Below are 18,338 nucleotides of genomic sequence, written 5' to 3' on the forward strand. Positions count from 1 at the left end.
ATGGGAGCATGGGAAAAAGGGACCGCCGATATAATGAGGGGGGATATGTTTAATAGCATGAAAAGAAAGGAAAAAAAGGAAAGTGAATTTTCAGCGGATTGCCATGGGCCAGAAGCAACCACATCTGTACCGTTCTCAAAAACACAGACAGAGACAGACAGAGGACAGACACAATACGAAGTGTCAATCATTGAGACTTCGTGTTGTGTCTGTGCTTTCGTGTTCTCTAGTCTCTGGATTTTACATCATGCATCATCTTCACCAGCTCGCTTGCATCCTAGCCATTTTTTCGTCGTACTTCTGTTGTTGTTGTTGCCAACACAGGGGCGGTGCAACGCAACACCGCGTGTTGCAGATACGCATTTCAGGTGTAACTTTATGGTGCCGTACTCTACTCTCTATGTGTGTTCACCGACCGTATACACCCCATTACATGCTGCTCAGGGACTGGCCGTTATTTTCACAGCCCAAAATGAAAACATGGGGTTGCTGGACGACGAAATCGCGTATGAGGAAGCTAGCTACAACTACCAAAAGTAAGAAGAAGGAAAAATAAATTTAAATATTTGCATACCGAAATTCGGGGATGGATATTTTAGCGCACGTGCGCGTTTCAGGATTTTTTAAACGTGGAAATGTGTTCAACGAGGTTAGTCTCTCAATCTGCTATCTCGTTTTGTGCACGAAATTCCCTGATTAAAAAATTAATTAATGAATTTCAGGTTATTGGTCATCTAGTAGTTAGATACTCTCTTCCAGAGGATGTCCGCTGCTCTCACAGCTTTTTTATAAAAATTCTGGTCAGTTTTTAATGACGCACCCTGTATATTCAATCAGACGCTACTTTTTCTCCTTTGGCAGCAAGAAATTTGACTCGCCACAGCACGATCTCCAACACAATTGTCATTTACATTTTGTGTCCAAAGTACCCGATGAATGATAGGTGTTATCTTAGCTGGTAAAATAAAGCACCGCCCGACATCAAAACTAACACAACTGAATGGGCGCAATAGGCGCGAGGAGGAAATACGAAATATCTCGCGCACTTGGGTTGCAGTTTTGTTTGTTTTGTTCAGTTTCGGTTTCGAATTTGGTTGGTAGCGCCACTCAATAGACCTCTACCCGAGACACGTCATCATGACGTTGGTAGACAGACCGAAACCAAAACAGATCGGAAGGGGAGAGCTGGGTTCCACGAATGGGCAATTGTTCGCTGAAAGAAAAGTAGGACCGAAGGTCGCGTCCCTTTCAAATACCATCGTAATCCCCTCAGGACCGTGGCTTTCGGACGCGACCTTGTTCGCCACTAGCTTTGAACGTAGTTCAGCTCTACCAAACTCGTGGCGCTGTCGAACATTATGACGTCCATAACTTAAAAACCCGAGACTAGGGGACAAAAAACGACAAACACAGACAAGTCTGTGTGTCGTCTTTGTCTGTCGTGTTGTCTGTGTTTGTCGTTTTTTGTCCCCTAGTCTCGGGTTTTTAAGTTATGGATCTATACCACCAGCTCGCTTGCTACCTCTCTATCCTCTCATTATGACGTCATTTGTTTACAAACAGGTAGAGGTCTGATACTAGTTTCGATCTCCGATCTCTCACAACGCACATGACATCTGAACCGTGTTGCGAACCGGCAAACGTAAAAAAGGAAAAAAAGAAGAAAAAGAAAGAATGAAAGAAGACTTGGTTCAGTTACAGTTTGGTTCAACGCGAGAAAAAACATATTTGGGTTCGGATCAGTTTCGGTTCAGCGAAAAATACTGGTTTTTACTTTCTGGCGTGTTCGGTTCGGTTTCAGTTTCGGTTCCGATTTCTGGTCATGATCCCCCGATCTTCCTGATGCTGCGATTTCCGCTTCTGTCCGCAAGAGTTCTGCTGTTCTGCTAAAATTAATCCAATTCAATCCAATCCATTCCAATATGCAGCCAACTAGCATTTTAGTGAAGCCAATCTTGTATCCAGTAGAAGCACAAAAGCTTCCATCTGTTGTCTGTTTTTGTGTACCCGTTATTCATTCAGTGCTCATAGTCCACAAAATGTCATCGTTGTGTTCTTCGGCGCCCATTTGAGACCCTTTTTCTTGCAAACGTTGTACGCAAACACAGCGCAATGGCTTCGATGTTTAAAAACAGGCGGAGTACCCTGGAAAGGGCCGAAAAGTTCATCAGCCCCTTGTACTTCACTGATGTCAATCTGTTCGGTAGAATTTATCCCGAACAGAGACCCTTCACGAGTCTTAATGTCTTCTCAACGCCGGACAGAATTTCGTTCAGTGAAGCCACGAAACACGCGGACTACGAACCAGCCACAGTCGGTCAGAACTTCGGACCGACCTGGACGACCTGTTGGTTTAAGGTAGTGCACATTTAAGATTTATAGTATAAGCTAAAAACACCACTGCCACGTTAACTGTATTTATCTTTTTCATTGCATTGCTTTGAGAACTATAACTGACGGAAACTTTTACGGTCAAACAAGCAGTAGATAAAGTTGAACCACTAATGTTTGCGTTTTGTGTGTTCTTACGAACTGGTATCAACGCTTCTTGTTCATATTTTACGCATTTTAAGTATGTTACAGTTGCAGTCATGCCCGTTTCATGTTCTTCCAGGTTGTGATTGACATTCCAAACAAGTGGTGCGGTAAAGAGGTACATCTGAGGTGGAATTCGGAGAGCGAAGCTTTGATATGGACTGTTAATGGACAGCCACTTCAAGGCTTATCCGGTGGGTTAGCGTTTGACGTGACGTGACATGCCAGTTAAATGGTGAAATAGGTCTTCTAAGACCCTTTTCCAAGCCTCTTTGTCTGCTTTTGCAGGCGATGAGAGAAGCTACTTTATCGTGTCGCCGTCAGCGAGCGTGTCTTGTCTTCACCACGAGTTCTACATCGAGATGGCATGCAACACGCTTTTCGGAGCTGGAAGTCCGACCATGATCAGTCCGCCGGACCCCAATAAGCAGTTCGCACTCAAGCAAGCGGATATCGCCATATTTGACAGGGAGGTACGATGAAATACAATTTTACTTCTCATTTACGACTAAGTTTACAAACCGCGCATCAGGAACCCCTAATCACGCATCCATTATGCGTGATGCCCATTCAATTGTGTGTGTGGAAAATAGTCACCAGATAAGTCGCACCGGTAATTAAGCGGCAGAGCGGCCGTGAGAAGAAACAAAAAATTGCGCATAAGCGACGGCTATTAAGCGTGAAATTACGGTACTTTGTAAAAAGCCATGTCTCAACTTCACCTTACAACTTTTGGGACAAAGAAGAGAGACACAACATCTTCCAGAGTTTTTATCGCACCGTTGTTTTTATTTTCTCCTGTCGTTTTGTTTTTGGAAAACTCCTTTCATTTTTCCAGATTGATGCCTTGGTGACGGACATTCAAATCCTAGTAGACATCTCGAGGGAGCTTCCCAAAGATTGCATACGAAGCTACGAGGCAATGTACACCGCAAATGAGATGATCAACCACATTGACTTTGATGACAGGTGAGCACGGCGCCTACTGAAATCACGTTTGAGTTGATCACGATCTTCTCTATTGCCCTCCAAGCATGCTGCATCACCTTTCTTTTTTTTTTTTTTTACAGATGCCACAAGCATTTTGTATGCTTGTACACTAGCTGTAGTTAAATGCTTATTCTGTACAAATACCAACAAGTGGTATATGCTGCATACCCTGCTTAGCACAAAATGGCCTAATTATGAAGTAACAATCTCAAAATAATAATGACCTAAATCATGACCCATATAATGTATCTTTTTCTTATTCCATGTTAGCACCACTAACTAACAGCAAGTCGAAACATTAAAAGAGAGCATTGGCAGTCAAGCAGCCCCTTACACAGATAGGTCTAAGAATGATGTGGGTGTAACCAGTGCCGCAGTAACACTGTCTGCAACATAGACGCATTGTTTAAAAAATGATGTGGCGTATATTTTTACTTTAGAAGTCTATGTGGCGACCTTAGCATTGATTTTTTTTGTTCAACATCATATTTCCATATTGGTAACGTACGGACTGTCAGAGTTGTGTACAGGTGGCATGTGGCCGGACTGTAAAGAGGAACCATAGCTGCTACAGTTGCGATGGATGTAACATTGCTGCTGTGTAACGTTGTAAACGTAACTTTTCACTGGGCACCTATCCCAGCGGGCGTGTTCACGAAGGCAGTAGTTCACGCATTAGATGCGTCCTCGTGAACACGTCGGCTTAGAGATGCAAAATTTCCGGAAATTTTGAATCGCTTGAAAAAAAAACTTTCTTTTCGTATCTTTTTCCGAAAAATTGGAAAAAATGCAAACAAACGCGGTTATTGCTGAGTCGAAGCATTGCCGGCCAAACCACAGCATGCAATGAGCTAGAAACTTTAGTAGTGTTCACCCTCTAGGCATAAATGCAGAGCAGAGCATTCCAGTGAGACTGCTGTCTAACTCAGCGATAGGTAATTGGAACAACCCGTCCACTCAGACCAGAATTCTGGCATTATGTGAATGCGATGGCGATTGCTTGGAGCAGCCAGACGGAGCTCTAAGTTGGTGGTTGTTGGCGGATTAGAGGCACCTAAGGCACTGTTGGCGGGTTGGCGGGTTGGAACGCATCGAAGGCACGAAAATTTACATATTTGAATTTAGTCGCCTGGAAATTTGGAGCAGTTTTTGTGGAGACGCGGAAGAAAGACGAAAAAATGTTTTTTTCCAAAAAATTTTCGTTATTTTTCCGGGGCTTCGCATGTCTACGCTAGCTTAGTGAAGAACACTGCAGCCGCTGGACATTTGGCAATACATTGTAAAACGTGTGTGTACTTTCCATGGTTTCAGAACACTACTGTAGAAGCAATGTCTGCAAAACAAAGTGCACGTGAGGTATTGGAGGCTTGCATCTTATCTAATCATGGGAAGCATGTTTGCGTGAGCCAGCCTTCAATTGGCTTATCCCTGCAAGAGATTAGCGACGTGTGCGACAAAGATAATAACTAACAAGCCAGTTTTCCCTGTCACCTCCCCTTGTGTTCTTCTTTGTTTTTTGTTTGTTGGTGTGTGGCATTAAATTCTGTCAGTTGTTAGTGGGCAGATGTTTCGTGAAGTGTGTCGTCCCTTGTCTCTGGCTGAGTTTCTTTTGTAGCTAGAATGTACAGACAGACAGAAGTGCAGTAAACAGCTCTAGCAAATGAGGTCACTCTGTACTCAGGTTTTTAGATCAGCTCTATGCAGGACAGTTAATACGAAGTGTGACAGAAACACAACATCAAAACAAACGTGCTGACATTATGTCATCATCAATCACGTGCGCAGCGTCCTTCTCCCCCTCGTTACACCCCGCGGGGCGAGTCGAGTGAACACGCGTAGCTGTGTCCATGTGTGTGTGTTTTTTTTTATAGAAAAAATTGCATGCATTCATGAGACGTGCATACTTTCATGAGATGTCCTAAGCTGAAAATATTTTGCATGGCCTTATTGTACTCCTTTAACGGGGCACTAAAATGCAAAAAAAAAAAAAGTTCACTTCAACTTATGTCAGACACCGTGTTAATTTCGTGCTTGTTGTCGTAGTTCAAAGCTGTTTGATTCCGTTGTGAAACTACAATGAGAATTCTACCGAGCTCTTTCCCAAGCAGCACAACGTCTTTGCCCAATATTGGGCCAATATGGGGCTAATATGGGGTCGAAGCAAGAATCCCAAGCAGTACAACATCTTTGCCCAATATTGGACCAGTATTGGCAGTACCGGACCAATATTGGGACAGTATTTGCCGATATTGGGCCAATATGGGGTCGAAGCAAGAATTCTTGCTTCGACACTAAACAGTGGATGTCGCTTCAGCTCGTGCATCGGGTATACATAGGGTGCCTTTAGTCCCCACTGCTAGTGCACGCGCCTGCCATGCTTCATTTGAGGACAAGTTATTATTGTATTCTAGTGCCCGGTTAAGTCCTTCTCGATATCCTGAACGGTAACACTTGTAGCATAAAATCATGGGCAGAGTCTCATGGTGCAGCTGATAAACGTAGGAATGTGATATACTTGACAAAGTTCACGCTGATGAACATGCTCACTCATGCTCAATGTGACGAATGAGTTGAGGACGAGTGAGAAAATGGTGAGCTGAGCAAGAAGTGAGCGAGCATGTGTAGACAAAGGGAGAGCTGAGTGGTGAGTGTGTGAGTGGGACTGAGGAAACAGGGAGCTGAGCTGGAGATGAGTGAGCAGGGGTCACAAGTGCTGACCTCTGCCGGGGACAAAGTTGGCAGACGATCCCTGTTCATAGATGCGTATCTGTGTCTCTTTCAGGTCTACCTTCAAACTAGCCAAAGAAATAGCCGACCACTTCTTTGCTCAGAAGAATGGTGACAGCCAGCATCGGATTTCTGCCGTTGGCAACTGCCACATCGACAGTGCCTGGCTGTGGCCGTATGAGGAGACTAAGCGCAAGTGCGCACGCAGCTTTTCCTCTGCTCTTCTGCTCATGGAGAAGTACCCCCAGTACCACTTCGCATGCTCGCAGGTACAGCTATTTGCGTAACTTAAGTTATTGAGGTGGTTAGTGTTGGTTGCTGGTATCTCAGGGCCCATTCACACCAGGGTTGCGGAGTTGCCACTCCGGAGTTGGAATGATTCCTCGGAATTATTCCAGATTTATCAGAGCCCAGAATGGAATTGGAATGGAATGGCGGAAAGTGTCCTAGGAATGGAATGGGATGGAATTAGGCAATTTTTTTTTAAGGAATGGAATTTGAATGGAATGGTCTGGGCGGCCCGGTGGCTGCTGAGCTAGCCAGTCCGGTTACCGGTCCCTTTTCTTTTATTGAGAGGATTAACGGAATGGAATGGGGTTGCCAAGCCCATTCCAGGAGTGGGAATTGGCCATACCTTCTCATTCTGAGGAATTGAAAGGAATGGAATTATCACAAATCTCCATTCCTCGGAATGTAATGGGGTTGCCAAGCCCAATCCCCGGGAGTGGGAATTGGCCATACCTTTTCATTCCGAGGAATTGAAAGGAATGGAATTATCACAAATCTCCATTCCTCGGAATGTAATGGGGTTGCCAAGCCCAATCCCCGGGAGTGGGAATTGGCCATACCTTTTCATTCCGAGGAATTGAAAGGAATGTAATTATCACAAGTCTCCATTCCTCGGAATGGAGTTGGAACGGAATGGTCGACCCTATTCCGCAACCCTGATTCACACGACGCAACTTTTGCTGCAACTTCGTTCCAGCGATGGTCGCGCGCAATTGAAGTTGCAGAGGGAAGACTTGCCGCCTCATAGTGTTGAACGAACTTGTGAGATGGCACAACAAGATCATCATCTTTGTCCAGTTGCACGAGACAGAGAACTGAAAGCATGGTTGATGCATTCTGTCCATCGCTTGGCTCCTCCTCCGAAGATGTCCAGTCGCTATGACTGGCTCTCATGTCATCACTTACGAGACGTAAATTCCCAGCTGGCACTGGTTGCGAAGGTGACACTGGCAACGTTAAATCTTCCCCGGCGGCTCATGTAAAATATTTCGCGAGAATGTGTTCTTGAAGATACTTGCAAACTGTCAACTGTATTTTCAGGTCTCGCTTTCGTGCGATTGGATAAAGGTGATGGCGATGATGACACTTTGTCGTGCCATCTCACGAGTTCCTTCAACACTACGATGTGCCAAGTTGCTCACCGTGTGAAAGGAGCCTACTCTCTGCAACTTCAGTTGCGTGCAACCGTTCCAGCAAAAGCTGCATCGTGTGAATTCACCCTTGCATTGCAAATACTTAGATGTAATAGGCAGAACGATATTTTTCATGAATTAATCGTAATTCATGTTTAGTAGGATGTTTTAGAGGAAGCTTTCCCGCACCAAGTTTGTTTACTTTAAAAAGGTGATGGTGATTAGCGGTTATAGTTTATCAACTTGTAACAGGTTTCATTTGTTGAGGGACCTCCCCATACCTGTGGAATATACAGACTCTGTGACTCTTCTTGTGGGCTTCTGACTCTGTGACTCATTTCTGACTCCTCTTGTAGGCTCAGCAACTGTACTGGATCAAAGAGGATTACCCGCAACTGTTTGATAGGATCAAGCAGTACGTGAGGAAAGGACAGTTTATACCCGTTGGAGGGACCTGGGTAGAAATGGATGGAAATCTTCCGAGGTTTGTATGTCCCATAGGAACATGCGAAAGAGCACTTTGGAAAAGTAAACTGAGCAATATTGTGAACACTTTAAAGTAACAGAAAAAAAAAATGACAACTCTGCTCCAATTTCAGCGGAGAGTCTTTTGTTAGACAGTTCCTGTACGGCCAGATGTTCTTTGAGCGTGAATTTGGAGTGAGATGCAAGGAATTCTGGTTGCCGGACACATTTGGGTATTCTGCCCAACTTCCTCAGATTATGAGGTGAGACCCTTGCCAGGTCTAGTAATCAAACTACATAGTATGTTTTGGGACAGATAGAGAAAACATCGTTGTTGTGTGAGTCTTTGAGCCACTATCCCAACCCAAGCAGTACAATGCCTTTGCCCAATATTGGAGCAATATTGGCAATACTAGCCCAGCATTGGTCCAATATTGGGACAGTATTTTCCGATATTGGGCCAACAGGGGGCCGATATGTTGTGCTGCTTGGGAAGCAGCACAACGCCTTGGCCCAATATTGGACCAATATTGGCATTACTGGCCCACTATTGGGCCGACATTGCCAATATTGGGCCAAGATGTTGTGCTGCTTGGGTAACACCACAGGTTACGGGACGTAGAACATTTACTATTTTTATTTATTTATTTATAAATACTGTAGGCCGATGCTTTGGCCCATGTAGGAGTGGCATTATGTAAGAAAAAGCAGAACGGTTGGGTCTGTTGCGATGTAATTACAATGATAAATGCAACATGACAATTCAGAATACTAGCAAATAAGGTGGTGCAACTCATGAACAAAATTACTGCGTTTAAAGGTGCTACCAGGTAATGAGGTCCAGTCATTCACTGCTCTTGGGAAGAAACTGTACTTTAAAAAATCTCGGAAAAATTTGTGTTTGCAAATGATTGTGTTGACTGTGTCATCTTCTTCTTATTGTTGAACTCCTTACGTAAGCTGAAAGCTTTAATATAATCTTATCTGTAAGGACACCATGAAGAGAAGTAAGGTGACATAATTTATGATGTGCTTGTAACTTCGGGATGTTTCGCTGCATTAGGAGGGAAGGGGAATCATTTCTTCTGTATCTACCATGGGTAAAACAAACAGCTCTCCTTTGTACACGTTTGATTTGAGCTATATCATTTTTAAGATACGGACCCCATGCTATTGCAGCATATTCAAACTTCGAGCTCGCAAGAGCTTTATAAACCAAAGCTTTCATTCTGATTTGCACGTTTTTAAGTTTCCTTTTAATAAAGTAATTTTCTTAGTACTAACTTACAAATATCAGATATGCGTTCGCTGTGTGCAGTGTATAAGTGCATGCATCGTGTGTGATAGAGTACAAGCACAGCCTTGCCTGGGCGCCAGGTTCATGACTCATGCTCGCTTTGACTTCACGTTCGTGTCCAGTTTGTGAATTTTTTCCCGGGCCTGGGTTGAGCTCGGGCTGTTTCGCAGCTTGGTCTCAATCGCTTGGCATTCTTTAATTCTTTGCAGCTTATTTGAGCCTGTGTGGGCTAATAAATCTAGGGCAAACAGCACAGGACAGTAAATCTAGGCCTGTATTGTGCTCAAGTTAAAGGGGTTGAGGAACCATACGCAACTTACTAAACGTGTGGCTCCGTTTCATACTGTTGTAGTCCGCGGATTCGACACGCAAAGTCCCACGTTCCTCATTTGAGCGTTCTTCTAACTGTTAGGTTTTTGAAAACTGCAATGTTTTCAAGTCATTGGTGATAGTGGCACTGAACGGTGCTCAGAGACGTCGGCAGACAAACGGGAAGTGGCAATTTATCCGTGGACGCTAGCCCAAAGTACCCGAAGGTCACACCCAAGCAGCACAACATATCAGCCCCATATTGGCCCAATATCGGCAAATACTGTCCCAATATTGGTCCAATATTGGACCAATACTGGGCCGGTATTGCCTTTCATTACGGAATTACTTTCCAGAGAGGGTGGGTGGTCGGCCCCCCTCTTTACAACTGCTTACGTCGTCATGGAAACGAAAAAGTGTGCACCTCCTTTCTCCACGATGAAATGTCACTCCAAAAACGGGTGATTAAGAGTTGAAGTTGAAGGGTGAAGAGTTGAGAGCGGCGGAGGAGCTCTCCAAGCACGCGACCTTCGGAGCGACCGTCGTAACGCGGGATCTCGGAAGAACATAGCATTTTGTTGTGCAGGCTTACTACACACAGATCAATATTTACAATGTTATTTCTTCAAAAGTTTGGAAGTGGTCCTGAAACCCCTTTGGCAGTGCAAAATTGGCTTCTGGGAATTCGCATTCAAGCGGGCTTCACCTGTTTTCCACCACCATTGTGGCTAAACTGTTGTTCTGCTCTGCATTGCTGGGGACTTCACATTTGCAGGAGCTGCGGGATCTCCCGGTTCATGACTCAGAAGTTGAGCTGGAACTTGGTGAACAAGTTCCCACACCACAATTTTCACTGGGAGGGCATCGATGGAAGCAGCGTGCTTACTCACTTCGCTCCGTCGGAAACCTACTCTGCCAACGTTAATGTTGCCGAGGTATGTAGCGACTGCTTCGGTGAAATTTCATACTGAAAGGTGCCATCAGGCTTGTAGCAGTCATGGGTAAGTTACTAAGAAAATCAGTTATGGTTACAATTAAAGTTACAATTACGGTTATCCTGCAAAAATAGGAACTGATGAGAGATGAAAGTCACTGAAAAGGTTAGCTAGGCTGTAGGACCCCTATGTTTGTTCCCTTCTATGGTGTTCCAGCCTGAGACCATCAGTTCTTTCATGTAGGAACTGAGTTACAATTACTGTTTTGAAAATGTAACTAGCACAGCTACGGTTACCACGCTAGCAATTGTACTGTCTAAGCATAATTATAGCACGTGCCGTGTTATAAACGGGATAACAGGATATGGGCCAGTGGGAGTCACTCTAAGGCCGTCCTGGCTGCGTATGAGAAGACAAAATTCGTGGAATTCCCGCTTGGGGAAAAACTGCAGGGCATTTGAAGCCTTGACAAAATTTCACTACAGAACTGGTGCGTGGAAAATATTGCAATACCGGAGTAATTTGGTTACGGTTACATTTTACGGTTACAGCTAGAAGTTACTTGCAACTGAGCTACTACGCAAGACTGGCTTGTAACAGGGGTGTCATGTCCCTACACATGCTCTCGAAAGCGACCTGGCTTCCCCACACCTCAGCCTAGATTTTTTTAGGGAAAAAATTTTGCGTGTCAGTTTCGTTCCAATGTGTCATACTTATCTGGGACCCCTGTAGCATAGCCCAGCAAATGCACTAATGTTGGCCGTCTTGGCTATCATTCGCCACCACATCTTGAGAGGTTGAGTGATAGCATATGATGCAAATTTTTTTATTTTAAATGATGCGTATGATGGGATTCAATCGTCTACAACTCTACGATGGGATATTTATTTATTTATACGTGCCCACTAACAGCACATGCCTAGGCAGTGGTGCATTACAAATACAGGGCATAACAGTAAACATGCAAACGGTTAAACCTATACAAACATATTGATAGTGCTACAAGGAAGATAATTGGAAGATGAGACTAACAAACCATTGAAAGTAAGCGAGTGAAAGCATGATAATCACAAAAAAAATATCTACTTCTCTACACTTCAAATCATTATAAAGGCACTGCATGCAGGCCATGGGTGAGATACGTGCTGATAAGCCTGTAGAAGATGGATAGAATGTTCAAGGAAATCTAGAACGAGTAGATGGAACATGAAAACTAATAGTAGATAACAAATATATGCATCAACGATGTTCAGTGATGAGCTGTGATGTTTTATGGGTAAAGCCCACCATGAGGCGGTATCAAACGAATTTATAGAAAAATGCCAATGTATGCCATACTGCATAGCACATATCTAAAGTTGCTAAGGACCAGGGAAGGATAACGGACGTATTTTGGTTACCGTTTCCAGTTTCGATACTGCTATGTATATTTTCGTTTCCGTTATCCGTTTCTGATACCGGCCTCTCAATTTCGTTTCCGTTACGTTTCTGTTACTGTTTCTGGTAAAGGAACGGTTGTTACAGAGCTGCGGGATGACAGCCTGTCCGGCTCTATCGACGCCCTGTTTTGCCCAAGTGCTGCTTCGGTGTCACGCGTACACACTACGCAAGTAATTTTACGTCGTTGGGATGCGCACATCTTGCAAAAAGTAGAAAAAAAAAGTAGGAACATGTCTTCAGTCACTCGGAGTCCAGCAACTCAAGACGGGCGTAACTTTCATCCAATGTCGCATTCATAAGTGGACACTATCAGTAGTGAATAACACGGCCACGGCCACGGTGAAATGAAAAAAGAAAACTACAAAATAAGTAGGGCCTGACTTTTTAGGGTTAAACCCGTATCCGCCCGATATTTACCCTCCGCACAAAATCTGTAAAATTCAGGTTTAACCCGAATCTACCCGAAAACGTCCGGGTCGCGTGGCACACTCATAAGCGTGCATTAAAATAAAGTTTGATAACATTGCTAAACATTAGTTCCATGTTAAGACAAATTTTTATTAAACAAAAAAAATCACCCGAATACACCCGAATTTTCAAATGAAAAATATCACCCGATATTTACCCCCCGAATTTGGCCAAAAATAAAACCCGAAAAAGTCAGGCCCTAAAAATAAGTAACTGAAAATCGTAGTGCCTGCTCCTCTTGCTATGGTGTAGTACGGTGTTGGTGTCATGAGTTATGAGGGCTGGGACGAGGTAAGCGACGGAGGCACCCTCGAGATCCAGTATTGCGCGCTCTCGTGTAGTATTTAGAGCATTACCGGGAATGGAGTCATCAAAACGAAAAAAAAAAAAGAAAAGAAAAAAGTCACTGAAGTGTCATCGCACAACAGGAATAGCCATTACCCGAATTCAATACCGGACGATACATCCGTTTCCGTTTCCGGTAATGGAGGACTGTGGTATGCGTTTCCGTTTCCGTTATCGTTACCATCTCCAATTTCGTTAATATGCCGTTTCTGTTTCCGTTACCATTACCGTTACCCTTCCCTGCTAAGGACTTATTTGGGCACAGAATAATCATGTACAAAGCGTTTTTAAGGCGTTTGTCTGCCCATCCACGAGTGGCATGTAATTACTTTGTGCAGGCTATGAAGACAGTAAACAACCTCGAGGACAAAGGTCGCACGACCCACAGTCTTCTGCTATTTGGACATGGCGATGGTGGAGGTGGTCCCACCGAGGCAATGTTGCAACGTCAGCTTCGACTGGAAGATGTTGATGGGGTCCCAAAGTAGGTAATGTGTGTGGGATGGCTCACCTGGGTTGAACACATGCTGTTTGTGCAAGTAAGAATACTGAATGGCGTACTGCTTGACTCAAATTTTGCATAGTAATAGTATTTTCTTTCGGTGTAATTGATTTTTTTTTTCTGGACTGTTGAATATAATGTTAAAAAATTGCATTATCTTATTTTATTTGGCATATTTAAACGTTTAAATAGGCGAATCAAATGCTTGGGGTGTTATTTCAATATTTCAGTACTGCTTGACTCAAATTTTGCATACTAATACTGTCTTCATTCGGCATAATTAATTTTTGTTCTGGACTGGGGAATATAATGTTAAAAAAATGTGCTATCTTATTTTATTTGACATATTTAAATGTTTAAATAGGCAAATCAAATGCATGGGGTGTTATTTCAATATTTCAGTACTGCTTGACTCAAATTTTGCATAGTATTAGTGTTTTCTTTTGGCATGATTAATTTTTTTTTCTGGAGTGAGGAATATAATGTTAAAAAATTGCACTACCTTTTTTATTTGGCATATTTAAATGTTTAAAAAGGCAAATCAAATGCATGGGGTGTTATTTCAATATTTCAGTAGTGCCTGACTCAAATTTTGCATAGTATTAGTGTTTTCTTTTGGCATGATTAATTTTTTTTCTGGATCGGGGAATATAATGTTAAACGAAATGTGCTATCTTATTTTATTTGACATATTTAAACGTTTAAATAGGCGAATCAAATGCATGGGGTGTTATTTCAATATATTTTGAGGCTTTATTCCCACGTCACAAAGTTCGGAGCAGTATCTGAATAATACTAGGATCGTTGTTCTGACTGGCGGCTGTACTAATCATAGAGCGGGTCTAAAAGTTAACGAGACTCGTTTACTCCGAAACGTTCCGAAAATTTTGCGACGTGACATTATTCTTGTCCTTCCAGAATCGAACTCTCGACCCCGGACATTTTCTTCGGCCATCTCGAGAAGGACAGCAAGAAACTGAACAGGTGGTCGGGTGAACTCTACCTCGAGTTGCACAACGCGACGTACACGACTCATGCCCTCACTAAGAAGCTCAATAGGGAATGTGAATTCGTCCTACACACCGTAGAACTTCTCTGCAGCGTCGCGGCTGCGCTGGGCACAGAGAAGGCGAGGTTAGCTGCTTACCCCTACGACGAGCTGGCTTCGTGCTGGAGGGATGTCCTGCTCAATCAGTTCCACGACGTCCTACCTGGCAGCTGCATTCTGCGGGTGAAAGACGACGCAGAACTCCTCTACCGGCGGGTGTTGAAAGATGTCGGAGAAATCAAGGAGAACACCATGCGGCAACTTTTCGGTAGGTCTAAAACTTCCCCAATGTGGTTAGTTGTCTTATCACGTTGTATTCTTATCTAGGTGTTCATAAAACCAACGTGGACGGTGCTTGCGACGTTGTCTTTGTCAATACTCTATGCTGGCCCCGCCTGGAAATAGTGGAAGTCCCCTGGTGTCGAGAGGAACTTTCTAAGCGGTGCTGGATCGAAGGCGTAGACGACAACGTCATGCAAGATGTCCCAGGAGGAACCTTGGTCTCTGTCAACATGGGCTCAGCCGGCTACCATGTGTTGAGAGGGATTGCATCGCACAAGGTGCCTGTCAGTGCAGGCAGGTACTCCCAGTTCCTCGTTCATTGCAAAGTTGGGCGCATTTATGGTGAATTCGCGTTGTCGTTTGCTGGCAGCTTTCTTTGCCAGATTCTGAACATTCTCCTGGTTAAGGCCCTTCCTCTTCTGCGACTCCGCAATTCTGCAAAAAAACGCGGAATTGTGGGTGTGCCACGGAATATGAGTCTTTGCGCGGAACTTTGCAGAAACCGTGCACTTAACTCCGTTTTTGCACGAGATGAGTGGACTTTGCTAGCACAGGGTGTTGTGTCTGCTCAGCCAGCATCCCATTCCAGAATCCTTTATTGATAGCCATCATCATGGTGCTTCTTACATTCGCACGCTATGGGCTCTGCACGACACCACACCGGGTCAGCTTGCGTTACAGCGTAGATGTGCCAACCGGAAAAGACCACCAGGCCGTGATATGGCCCCGTCTGTGTGGCTGGAACAACCCTCTAACATATTGGGATTCTGAAGTGGAATGCAAACGCTGACCCCTGCTTTGGTGTCCATAGCTGTCAAGTACCTCTTTGTGACATTAAAGTCTGTACGTGCAGGGAGGTCACTAACCAAGTATAATTTGATAGTCAGTGAAATAGTCGGTGTTATGCTAAGTCACAAATGCTTTTTGGGAGTTGTAACTGCGTTCCTCCACACTAAGAGCTAATAGAGAGATTAGATTGAGAAGTTACCCAAAAAGAACTCGTTACAAGTTAAGTTACCATGTGCAAATGTAACTAAGTTAATAACGAAGTTCTTGAGCCTGAAATGTAACTCGCAGTTGCTCAGTTCCTTAAAAAAAAAGAACGAGTTACTTCCACGTTACTTCGGACACAAAATAGCATTACGCTGGTGCAGCGCACGTGAGCAGCTGAAGGTCGTTTGCGGAGGAGGGCGACACGCTTAGTTCCTGTGGGTGCACAATGGTTCAGTTTCATTTCAATAGCAGCGGTTCTTACTTCCTGAATAAAATATCGTAATTGATTGAATATCACGTTTTATGGCAAAAAAATGCCACGAAGGAACCGGAGAGAAAGCACGAAAATATATGGACGTGAGTGAAAAGCGAGTTAAAAGTAACTTGGAACTTAGCTTAAGTTCCTTTGGCAAAGTTACCTGAAAAAGGAACGAGTTCCTCTGAAAGTTACCACGGCGCAAAAGTACCGAGTTAAGTTACAAGTTACCAAAAAAAAGGAACTTAGTTACAGTAACGAGTTACTTGTAACGAGTTACGAAGAACTCTGATAGAGAGTATTTTCTGTCTAAAATAGGGCAATTCGCCTTTTACTGCGGAAAAATGCAGAATTCATAGTTCCCTGCTGCAGAATTCAGGATTTGCCGCAGCAGAAAAAGAAAGGCCTTACTCGTGGTCAAAACGTAGCAATCTCGCGTGTTCTCGTGGCATTTAACTAGCACCAGGAATTTGCCAGCTAGCACTTTTTTCTCCCGGCCTCGATACAGCCGAGCAGCGGGTTGTCAAACTGTATAACCTCGTATTTTGGTTCACCATGCCCCAGACCCTCAGGTTGTTTATGGGCACCTTGTCAAAATAAAATAATTATAATTACCGTATTTACTCGCGTATAAGACGCACATTCTTCTGCCCAACCGCGATTCTCCCACATCAAATGGTTTCCCCTTCTAGCGAGCGTGGACGAAATGCTCCTCGATGTCCCTCGCATTCGCGGTTCCTCACCCTGGTGCTGGTCTCTCCATTACTGCACCATACAACTGTGCAGTATGAGCAGTCGCGCAACACGCTGGCTGGGTGGCTGGTGTTGCGCGAGACGATCCAGCGGTGTTACTGAAGTCGGGGTGCGCTTGATGTGCGGAGAGCAAAAAATGACCAGCATTTCAGTGCTCAAGTTGGGGTGCATTCAATACGCAAGTGCGTCCAATATGCAAATAAATACGCGATTATATCTTGCGTCGTCACATCGGCATCGTGAGGTCCCGCATTGGCTCCGATTGGCCTGCATGCCGAAGTTAACGTGGGTTAGCAGACGATAGGACTGGATCACAAGCTACTGCGGTGTCTCTACCATGATCCGAGTGATTCCGCTAGCTTTGGGGCTAGAGATGCAAAATCGCTTGAAAAAAAGTTTACTTTTTCGCTTTTTTTGTGGAAAAATTGGGAAAAATGGAAACTGCTGGGGTTACTGCTGAGTTGAAGCATTGCCGGCCAAGCCACAGCATACAATGTGCTAGAAAGTTTAGTAGTGTTCACCCTCTAGGCATAAATGCGGAGCAGAGCATCCCATGAGACTGCTGTCTACTCAGCGATAGGTAATTTGGAACAACCCGTCCACTCTGACCAGAACTCCGACATTATGCGAACGCGATGGCAATTGCTTGGAGCAGCCAGACGGAGCTCTAAGTTGGTGGTTGTTGGTGGATTACAGGCACCTCAAGCACTGTTGGCGGGTTGGAATGCATCGAAGGCACGAAAATTTACACATTTGAATTTTGCGCCAGGAAGTTTCGGGCTATTTTTCCAGAGACAAGGAAAAAAAACGAAAAAAGAAAAAAAAAATTCCGGGGCTTCGCATCTCTATTCGGGGCACCTATGTTCGGGGGACAACTGTCATGCGGCCTGCCGTGAGCGCAGTGCTAGCAATTTCCTGGCGTTGGGCCATGTTGCCACATTTTGACCAAGTGAATTCACCATTAGATGAGCCCAGCGACAGTCCGAAGATAAAGTTAGATAAAATAAGATACGATTGATTTACAATATAAAAGGTTGATGCCCTTTAAAATACAGCTCTGACCAGGAATATTCTCGGCACCTTCACAAAAATTTATGTGAACACACCCACCACTACCCAGTAGATGTGGGGTCACACTTCTGAAATTAATATCTCGTACAAATCCTTGCCCTTAAGCGCGGACCCCATAACAAGCGACACGCGACGCGCTGCAGAATTTGTCGCTGTCGCGTCTGGTCATGGCGCGACTTCCTGGTCCATTTGAGCAGCGACATTTCGTCACCGAGAAATGATGTTTTTGGAGAAGCAATGCTTATTTTATTCGAGCTAAGTTGTAAATTGCCATAAATAAACCAAAAATAGTATTTCATTCGTCAAAACGAGGAGAAATTGTAATGAAGTTGCTATGTAATATTCGCCGTAACGCAGTGGCGCTGCGGTTGAAGTACCCAACGCCCCGCCCACTTCTTCGTCTGCTAGTTTTGTTGGTTGCCCTCTCCACCCTCTCCCTTGCCCACGCGTTCAGTTCTTGTTTCACGCCGCCAAATCTAGCTGGTTTTGTCAAACAACAGG

The 18,338-nt window shown here is 44.2% G+C and overlaps 1 protein-coding gene across 1 annotated transcript in view; it reads left to right on the forward strand.

Annotated features, from left to right (window-relative positions):
- The first annotated feature begins 1,960 nt into the window (after positions 1-1,960).
- LOC135386349 (alpha-mannosidase 2C1-like) overlaps positions 1,961-18,338 on the forward strand; it is a 31,514-nt gene continuing 15,136 nt past the window's right edge. Inside the window, exons 1-11 of the mRNA XM_064616210.1 lie at positions 1,961-2,358; positions 2,615-2,729; positions 2,824-3,008; positions 3,374-3,504; positions 6,308-6,521; positions 8,030-8,157; positions 8,273-8,401; positions 10,520-10,679; positions 13,271-13,416; positions 14,353-14,750; positions 14,810-15,058. Of these exons, the coding sequence (XP_064472280.1) occupies positions 2,113-2,358; positions 2,615-2,729; positions 2,824-3,008; positions 3,374-3,504; positions 6,308-6,521; positions 8,030-8,157; positions 8,273-8,401; positions 10,520-10,679; positions 13,271-13,416; positions 14,353-14,750; positions 14,810-15,058 (2,101 nt within the window). The 5' untranslated portion in view covers positions 1,961-2,112. The remainder of the gene's footprint in view (positions 2,359-2,614; positions 2,730-2,823; positions 3,009-3,373; positions 3,505-6,307; positions 6,522-8,029; positions 8,158-8,272; positions 8,402-10,519; positions 10,680-13,270; positions 13,417-14,352; positions 14,751-14,809; positions 15,059-18,338) is intronic.

This window comes from Ornithodoros turicata, chromosome 2 (genome assembly GCF_037126465.1).
Source record: "Ornithodoros turicata isolate Travis chromosome 2, ASM3712646v1, whole genome shotgun sequence".
NCBI classification, from domain to species: domain Eukaryota; kingdom Metazoa; phylum Arthropoda; class Arachnida; order Ixodida; family Argasidae; genus Ornithodoros; species Ornithodoros turicata.